Source organism: Coregonus clupeaformis, unplaced genomic scaffold, assembly GCF_020615455.1.
Source record: "Coregonus clupeaformis isolate EN_2021a unplaced genomic scaffold, ASM2061545v1 scaf4758, whole genome shotgun sequence".
Classification (NCBI taxonomy): domain Eukaryota; kingdom Metazoa; phylum Chordata; class Actinopteri; order Salmoniformes; family Salmonidae; genus Coregonus; species Coregonus clupeaformis.
In genome coordinates this window covers 1-10000 of record NW_025538212.1, presented here as the reverse complement: position 1 = coordinate 10000, position 10000 = coordinate 1, and the positions used below count along the sequence as shown (strand labels likewise).

The following is a 10000-nucleotide window of genomic DNA, read 5'->3' as shown; positions in this document are numbered from 1 at the left end:
TTTACAAACAAAGTAATTGTAAACAAACACTATTTAACCACAAAACATGGTTAAAATTATAATGTTGATATCATGGATGGTCAAATGGGATGTATCCATAGCCCTGCCATTTCTCCAGCCCCTTCCCTCCTCCTTTTACCAAATCAGTGGTGGGGATCCTGTTTTGTTATTGTTTGAACAGCAGATTGCCCCTTTCCTGTAATGTAGCAGCCCTTGAAGAGTCTATATCTGAATTGTGTTCCATTTCTCTGTCCGGCACCTGAACCAATGGGATGTGTTGGACATCAACATAGTCCTGTTTAAACATAGCGGATGTCTCGTACAGTGAGGGGGGAAAAAAGTATTTGATCCCCTGCTGATTTTGTACGTTTGCCCACTGACAAAGAAATGATCAGTCTATAATTTTAATGGTAGGTTTATTTGAACAGTGAGAGACAGAATAACAACAACAAAAATCCAGAAAAACGCATGTAAAAAATTTATTAATTGATTTGCATTTTAATGAGGGAAATAAGTATTTGACCCCTCTCAATCAGAAAGATTTCTGGCTCCCAGGTGTCTTTTATACAGGTAACGAGCTGAGATTAGGAGCACACTCTTAAAGGGAGTGCTCCTAATCTCAGTTTGTTACCTGTATAAAAAGACACCTGTCCACAGAAGCAATCAATCAATCAGATTCCAAACTCTACACCATGGCCAAGACCAAAGAGCTCTCCAAGGATGTCAGGGACAAGATTGTAGACCTACACAAGGCTGGAATGGGCTACAAGACCATCGCCAAGCAGCTTGGTGAGAAGGTGACAACAGTTGGTGTGATTATTCGCAAATGGAAGAAACACAAAATAACTGTCAATCTCCCTCGGCCTGGGGCTCCATGCAAGATCTCACCTCGTGGGGTTGCAATGATTATGAGAACGGTGAGGAATCAGCCCAGAACTACACGGGAGGATCTTGTCAATGATCTCAAGGCAGCTGGGACCATAGTCACCAAGAAAACAATTGGTAACACACTACGCCGTGAAGGACTGAAATCCTGCAGCGCCCGGCAAGGTCCCCCTGCTCAAGAAAGCACATATACATGCCCGTATGAAGTTTGCCAATGAACATCTGAATGATTCAGAGGAGAACTGGGTGATAGTGTTGTGGTCAGATGAGACCAAAATCGAGCTCTTTGGCATCAACTCAACTCGCCGTGTTTGGAGGAGGAGGAATGCTGCCTATGACCCCAAGAACACCATCCCCACCGTCAAACATGGAGGTGGAAACATTATGCTTTGGGGGTGTTTTTCTGCCCAGGGGACAGGACAACTTCACCGCATCAAAGGGACGATGGACGGGGCCATGTACCGTCAAATCTTGGGGTGAGAACCTCCTTCCCTCAGCCAGGGCATTGAAAATGGGTCGTGGATGGTATTCCAGCATGACAATGACCCAAAACACACAGCCAAGGCAACAAAGGAGTGGCTCAAGAAGAAGCATATTAAGGTCCTGGAGTGGCCTAGCCAGTCTCCAGACCTTAATCCCATAGAAAATCTGTGGAGGGAGCTGAAGGTTCGAGTTGCCCAAACGTCAGCCTCGAAACCTTAATGACTTGGAGAAGATCTGCAAGAGAGTGGGACAAAATCCCCCTCCAGAGATGTGTGTGCAAACCTGGTGGCCAACTACAAGAAACGTCTGACCTCTGTGATTGCCAACAAGGGTTTTGCCACCAAGTACTAAGTCATGTTTTGCAGAGGGGTCAAATACTTATTTCCCTCGTTAAAATGCAAAATCAATTTATAACATTTTTGAAATGCGTTTTTTCTGGATTGTTTTGTTGTTATTCTGTCTCTCACTGTTCAAATAAACCTACCATTAAAATTATAGACTGATCATGTCTTTGTCAGTGGGAAAACGTACAAAATCAGCAGGGGATCAAATACTTTTTTCCCCTCACTGTGTGTATGTGATGTGGGATTCCTATAATGTATATCATCTATAGTAGGGCTCTCCAACCTTTTATAATAATTATAAAATATAATATGCCATTTAGCAGACGCTTTTATCCAAAGCGACTTACAGTCATGCGTGCATACATTTTTGTGTATGGGTGGTCCCGGGGATCGAACCCACTACCTTGGCGTTACAAGCGCCGTGCTCTACCAGCTGAGCTACAGAGGACCACAACTTTTCTGGCACGAGAGCTACTTCATTTTGTTTTTACCATTATTTGACCAGGTATATTGACAGAAGAAATAGTGCACTACTTTCTCTTGTCCACTAAGGACCAGGGGAAGAGTTGACAACATAGTGCACTACTTTCTCTAAGGACCAGGGGGAGAGTTGACAACATAGTGGTGGTCCTCTGTAGCTCAGCTGGTAGAGCACGGCGCTTGTAACGCCAAGGTAGTGGGTTCGATTCCCGGGACCACCCATACATAAAAATTTATGCACGCATGACTGTAAGTCGCTTTGGATAAAAGCGTCTGCTAAATGGCATATTTATTTATTTATTTATTTATAGTGCACTACTTTCTCTAAGGACCAGGGGAAGAGTTGACAACATAGTGCACTACTTTCTCTAAGGACCAGGGGGAGAGTTGACACTTTTCATTTTTTAAAGTAGCTCTCATGATAAAAAAGGTTGGACACCCCTGCTATAGATTATAGATGTTATATATTATATACAGTGGGGAAAAAAGTATTTAGTCAGCCACCAATTGTGCAAGTTCTCCCACTTAAAAAGATGAGAGAGGCCTGTAATTTTCATCATAGGTACACGTCAACTATGACAGACAAAATCAGGAAAAAAATCCAGAAAATCACATTGTAGGATTTTTTTATGAATTTATTTGCAAATTATGGTGGAAAATAAGTATTTGGTCAATAACAAAAAGTTTCTCAATACTTTGTTATATACCCTTTGTTGGCAATGACACAGGTCAAACGTTTTCTGTAAGTCTTCACAAGGTTTTCACACACTGTTGCTGGTATTTTGGCCCATTCCTCCATGCAGATCTCCTCTAGAGCAGTGATGTTTTTGGGGCTGTCGCTGGGCAACACGGACTTTCAACTCCCTCCAAAGATTTTCTATGGGGTTTAGATCTGGAGACTGGCTAGGCCACTCCAGGACCTTGAAATGCTTCTTCCGAAGCCACTCCTTGGTTGCCCGGGCGGTGTGTTTGGGATCATTGTCTTGCTGAAAGACCCCAGCCACGTTTCATCTTCAATGCCCTTGCCCTGATGGAAGGAGGTTTTCACTCATTCACGCGATACATGGCCCCATTCATTCTTTCCTTTACACGGATCAGTCGTCCCTGGTCCCTTTGCAGAAAAAACAGCCCCAAAGCATGATGTTTCCACCCCCATGCTTCACAGTAGGTATGGTGTTCTTTGGATGCAACTCAGCATTTTTGTCCTCCAAACACGACGAGTTGAGTTTTTTACCAAAAAAGTTATATTTTGGTTTCATCTGACCATATGACATTCTCCCCAATCCTCTTCTGGATCATCCAAATGCACTCTAGCAAACTTCAGACGGGCCTGGACATGTACTGGCTTAAGCAGGGGGACACGTCTGGCACTGCAGGATTTGAGTCCCTGGCGGCGTAGTGTGTTACTGATGGTAGGCTTTGTTACTTTGGTCCCAGCTCTCTGCAGGTCATTCACTAGGTCCCCCCGTGTGGTTCTGGGGATTTTTGCTCACCGTTCTTGTGATCATTTTGACCCCACTCGGGGGGTGAGATCTTGCGTGGAGCCCCAGATCGAGGGAGATTATCAGTGGTCTTGTATGTCTTCCATTTCCTAATAATTGCTCCCACAGTTGATTTCTTCAAACCAAGCTGCTTACCTATTGCAGATTCAGTCTTCCCAACCTGGTGCAGGTCTACAATTTTGTTTCTGGTGTCCTTTGACAGCTCTTTGGTCTTGGCCATAGTGGAGTTTGGAGTGTGACTGTTTGAGGTTGTGGACAGGTGTCTTTTATACTGATAACAAGTTCAAACAGGTGCCATTAATACAGGTACCCAGTGGAGGACAGAGGAGCCTCTTAAAGAAGAAGTTACAGGTCTGTGAGAGCCAGAAATCTTGCTTGTTTGGTGACCAAATACTTATTTTCCACCATAATTTGCAAATAAATTCATAAAAAAATCCTACAATGTGATTTTCTGGATTTTTTTTCTCATTTTGTCTGTCATAGTTGACGTGTACCTATGATGAAAATTACAGGCCTCTCTCATCTTTTTAAGTGGGAGAACTTGCACAATTGGTGGCTGACTAAATACTTTTTTTCCCCACTGTATCATATTTACAAATAGATGTTATACTGTCTCTCCTCTAGGTAACTCTGTCATCAGTCTGTCTCCTAAAGGTCCAGGTGGTCTCTATAGATTATAGATGTTATACTGTCTCTCCTCTAGGTAACTCTGTCATCAGTCTGTCTCCTAAAGGTCCAGGTGGTCTCTATAGATTATAGATGTTATACTGTCTCTCCTCTAGGTAACTCTGTCATCAGTCTGTCTCCTAAAGGTCCAGGTGGTCTCTATAGATTATAGATGTTATACTGTCTCTCCTCTAGGTAACTCTGTCATCAGTCTGTCTCCTAAAGACCCGGGTGGTCTCTATAGCAACACTTCCACTCTACAGGGCTTCCTGGGTCGACACAAAGACCTGCTGAATAACTCCTCCCCTGGCCCGTTCCCTGGGAAACCCAAACACCACCCCCTCAGCCTCAACGATGCCAACCCCAACAAGGTGGAGGTCAACGTTACCGCCGACAATGGCAAACCCCGCCCCCCCGGCCTGGCAGGACCCGCTTCCAAACCCCGCGCCCTATGGAAGAAGAGCGTGGAGACGCTGAAACAAGGACCAATCCCGTTGTCCGGTCCCGCTGGTGGTCCCGCCCCCGGATCTGCTGGCTCTGCCCCTGGCCCGGGCCCTGCAACAATGAAGAGCCAGCGTTACCTCCCAGAAGACCCGCCCCATTCTGACATCTCTGAATGTTCCAGTCGGCCCACCTCCCATATTGAGTCAGATCTTGGGGGGGCCAGGATGGGGCTAGGGGGGTTCAAACCCCCCAAAAACGGGCTGAAGAAACGCCCGGTGGGGGTGATGGGAGGAGGAGGGGGAGGGGGAGCAGGGGGGAAGCACGGCGAGGGCGGAGGTGGCGGTGGGAGGAGTCATGAGAAGATCTACTCCATAGACTCAGACCAGGCCAGTCTACACTCCGCCCCCCTCTACCTGAGAGACAGCCTCCAGGACCCCCCCGACCTTACACACACACACACACACTCCGACCTCAGACACGCTCACTCGGAGCACTCTAACACACACTCCGTGGACGCTTCCATCCTGCAGCTGAGCGCCAGTCTGCTGCACCACAGTCACTCTGCAGATGCTGACCTCCACTCTCTGAAGGACAAGAAGTACAGCACCTACAAACACACCAGCACTGGAGCTGCTTCCTCCAGCAAGGACAATAACAGTAAGTATTACTGTAGTATTACTGTAGTAATATAGAAGTATTACTGTAGTATTACTGTAGTATAACTATAGTATTATAGAAGTACAGCACCTACAAACACACCAGCACTGGAGCTGCCTCCTCCAGCAAGGACAATAACAGTAAGTATTACTGTAGTATTACTGTAGTAATATAGAAGTATTACTGTAGTATTACTGTAGTATAACTATAGTATTATAGAAGTACAGCACCTACAAACACACCAGCACTGGAGCTGCCTCCTCCAGCAAGGACAATAACAGTAAGTATTACTGTAGTATTAATGTAGTAATATATAAGTATTACTGTAGTATTACTGTAGTATAACTATAGTATTATAGAAGTACAGCGCTACAAACACACCAGCACTGGAGCTGCCTCCTCCAGCAAGGACAATAACAGTAAGTATTACTGTAGTATTACTGTAGTAATATAGAAGTATTACTGTAGTATTACTGTAGTATAACTATAGTATTATAGAAGTACAGCGCTACAAACACACCAGCACTGGAGCTGCCTCCTCCAGCAAGGACAATAACAGTAAGTATTATTGTAGTATTAATGTAGTAATATAGAAGTATTACTGTAGTATTACTGTAGTATAACTATAGTATTATAGAAGTACAGCACCTACAAACACACCAGCACTGGAGCTGCCTCCTCCAGCAAGGACAATAACAGTAAGTATTACTGTAGTATTACTGTAGTAATATAGAAGTATTACTGTAGTATTACTGTAGTATAACTATAGTATTATAGAAGTACAGCGCTACAAACACACCAGCACTGGAGCTGCCTCCTCCAGCAAGCACAATAACAGTAAGTATTATTGTAGTATTAATGTAGTAATATAGAAGTATTACTGTAGTATTACTGTAGTATAGCTATAGTATTATAGAAGTACAGCGCTACAAACACACCAGCACTGGAGCTGCCTCCTCCAGCAAGGACAATAACAGTAAGTATTACTGTAGTATTAATGTAATAATATAGAAGTATTACTGTAGTATTACTGTAGTATAACTATAGTATTATAGAAGTACAGTGCTACAAACACACCAGCACTGGAGCTGCCTCCTCCAGCAAGGACAATAACAGTAAGTATTACTGTGGTATTACTGTAGTATAACGGTAGTATAACTGTAGTATTATAGAAGTATAGAATAATATAACTGTAGTACTGTAGTATTACTGAGTATTACATAAGTAAAGCTCCTCCAGCAAGGACAATAACAGTAAGTATTAATGGAGTATTATAGAAGTATTAATGTAGTATTACTGTAGTATTATAGAAGTACAGCACCTACAAACACACCAGCACTGGAGCTGCCTCCTCCGGGAAGGACAAGAACAGTAAGTATTAATGTAGTATTACTGTAGTATTATAGAAGTGTTACTGTACAACAGTTGTAGTATGATATAAGTATTACTGTAGAATTACTGTAGTATAGCTGTAGTATTATAGAAGTATTACTGTAGTATAAAGATAGTATAACTGTAGTATTATAGAAGTATAGAACTGTAGTATAACTATAGTATTATAGAAGTACAGCACCTACAAACACACGACAAGAACAGTAAGTATTAATGTAGTATTACTGTAGTATTATAGAAGTACAACAGATGTAAACACAATAACAAAGACAAGAACAGTACGTGTGTGGTAATCAGCATGTTTAAATGTCTACCATGTTCTGGGGTAATCAGCATGTTTAAATGTCTACCATGTTCTGGGGTAATCAGCATGTTTAAATGTCTACCATGTTCTGGGGTAATCAGCATGTTTAAATGTCTACCATGTTCTGGGGTAATCAGCATGTTTAAATGTCTACCATGTTATGGGGTAATCAGCATGTTTAAATGTCTACCATGTTCTGGGGTAATCAGCATGTTTAAATGTCTACCATGTTCTGGGGTAATCAGCATGTTTAAATGTCTACCATGTTCTGGGGTAATCAGCATGTTTAAATGTCTACCATGTTCTGGGGTAATCAGCATGTTTAAATGTCTACCATGTTCTGGGGTAATCAGCATGTTTAAATGTCTACCATGTTCTGGGGTAATCAGCATGTTTAAATGTCTACCATGTTCTGGGGTAATCAGCATGTTTGTTTGGGTATTTAAATGTCTACCATGTTCTGGGGTAATCAGCATGTTTAAATGTCTACCATGTTCTGGGGTAATCAGCATGTTTAAATGTCTACCATGTTCTGGGGTAATCTGGCATGTTTAAATGTCTACCATGTTCTGGGGTAATCAGCATGTTTAAATGTCTACCATGTTCTGGGGTAATCAGCATGTTTAAATGTCTACCATGTTCTGGGGTAATCAGCATGTTTAAATGTCTACCATGTTCTGGGGTAATCAGCATGTTTAAATGTCTACCATGTTCTGGGGTAATCAGCATGTTTAAATGTCTCTTATATAACTCCTCAATTCAATTACATTCAGTTCAATAAACTAGAGGGGTAATTCTAGCTGGCAGACAGGATACAGATAAGAGACAATGAACCTCAGCAACCCTGGCTTCTGGCCCGTTACTCAATTTGGTTCTGCAAGGGACTAAAACAATAACATACACTTAATCAATACATTCCCTCTCCTCCCCTCCCCTCCCCTCCCCTCCCCTCCTCTCCTCCTCCCTCTCCTCTCCTCTCCCTCTCTCCTCTCTTCTCCTCTCCTCTCCTCTCCTCTCCTCTCCTCTCCTCTCTCTCTCTCCTCTCCTCTCCTCTCCTCTCTCTCTAGATGGTTCCCATGATGCCCCAGGGGGCCAGAGACAGACCCACTGCCGGTCCTGTCTGGGGAAGTTATCAGGTTACTCTGGTCTGTAGCCACAGTCCGCCTCCCCTCAGAACCGCTGTGACGCCTGCGCCCACCTGGGCAACCTCTACGACATCAGTGAAGATCAACTGCAGTACCAGGCCTACTCACAGGCACAAACACCCCTCCTCACACACACTCCCCACGCACGCACTCCCCACACGCACACACACACACCCAGCACGCACACACACTCCCCACACGCACACACACACACCCAGCACACACAGCCTCACGCTGGAGGAGACATGTTCAGCCACTACCTGCCTCAGAGTGAGCTGGGTCTGGTGGCGAGGGCGATGGGTTGGTGAGCCACTACCTCCCCCGTGCGAGCCTTCCCCCCGGGATCTCACCTCTCTCCCAGCTCAGCCGCCAGCCTCCTATGAGAACGTCCCTGAGAAGCAGCAGCAGCAGCAGCAGCAGCAGCAGCAGTATCGGGGGAGCAGGGAGTCAGAGAGGCAGCAGAGTCAGTTCAGAGGGTTCAGTCTGCCGGACCGGGACAACAGCAGAGATAGCAGCAGCTTTGGTCTCCTGGAGGATAGCCCCTATGCTAACGTCCCTCACCATGCGCTCCGACCGACCCTACTCCTCCTCCAAGACCCCTCCTCCCCCTCAACCACTCCCTGGATCCTGTCCTGCCTCTACCCCATGCCCCTCCCCCGCCGCTCCAAGTCCCTGTACCCCGACCGCCCTCCCATAACCCCCTTCCTGCAGGGCGGAGGGGGGACAGGGCAGCGTGGCGGAGGAGAGAACAGCCTGGCCGCAGCACAGCGCCTGGCACATGGACGCTCCGCCACCGACCTCTACAAACAACTAGTCCCTGGCGATGACGCTGCGCAACCATCATGGGAATCCCCATGGTAACCACCAGGAGTTCTTCTACCCCGTGGCCTCGGAGACGGCCGTGATGTCATACGTAATGGCGCCGCCACTCGTGGCGGCCCAGCAGCCAATTGGCTACGTGACGGCTCCCGGGCCGCCAGCGCCGGTGGAAACAGGCCACGCCTACCGACGCATGCCCAGCATCGAGTCCGACGCCTGAGACACACACACACACAAAGCACATGGGAGAGAGATTGTGTGTGCTGCTGTTAGGAACAGATCTGACTTAACAAACACACACAGCTGCAAGGCTGAACAGAACAGAACAGTCCTGAGTGTTTCCCTATGTGGAGTAAAACCACCTTTATAAACCACTAATACTATACAGCCTAAAGACTCTACAGGAGAGGAGAGGAGAGGGAGAGGAGGGAGAGGAGAGGAGAGAAGAGGGAGAGGAGAGGAGAGGAGAGGAGAGGAGAGGAGAGGAGAGGAGAGGAGAGGAGGGAGGAGGGGAGGAAGGAGAGAGAGGAGAGGAGAGAGGGAGACTGAACCATTCAGAGAGACTGATGGACTGATACACTGCTCTGTGCACACTGGGACTGGGACTGGGACTGGGTAGGATGGTCAGCTGGATGTCTGGAGTGGTGACCTATAACCTCTGACCCCTCCTCTCCTCTGACAGCCCTGGCTGGTGTCTAAACCCACTCTTTGGTTCTCCTGACCTCTGACCCCTCCTCTCCTCTGACAGCCCTGGCTGGTGTCTAAACCCACTCTTTGGTTCTCCTGAGAGAGAGAGGCTGAAAGGTGAGAGTCACACCCACACCTGCCCCCCTCTCTCTACCAGGGACAACCCCCACCTCCCCCACCCCTCTCTACCAG

General features: G+C 46.0%; 1 protein-coding gene across 1 annotated transcript in view; it reads left to right on the top strand.

Moving 5' to 3' along the window:
- Nucleotides 1-8310, top strand: part of LOC123490777 (glutamate receptor ionotropic, NMDA 2A-like) — a 12128-nt gene extending 3818 nt beyond the window's left edge. The window contains exons 3-4 of the mRNA XM_045220651.1: nt 4556-5461; nt 8225-8310. Coding sequence (XP_045076586.1) covers nt 4556-5461; nt 8225-8310 — 992 coding nt within the window. The remainder of the gene's footprint in view (nt 1-4555; nt 5462-8224) is intronic.
- Nucleotides 8311-10000: the final 1690 nt, after the last annotated feature.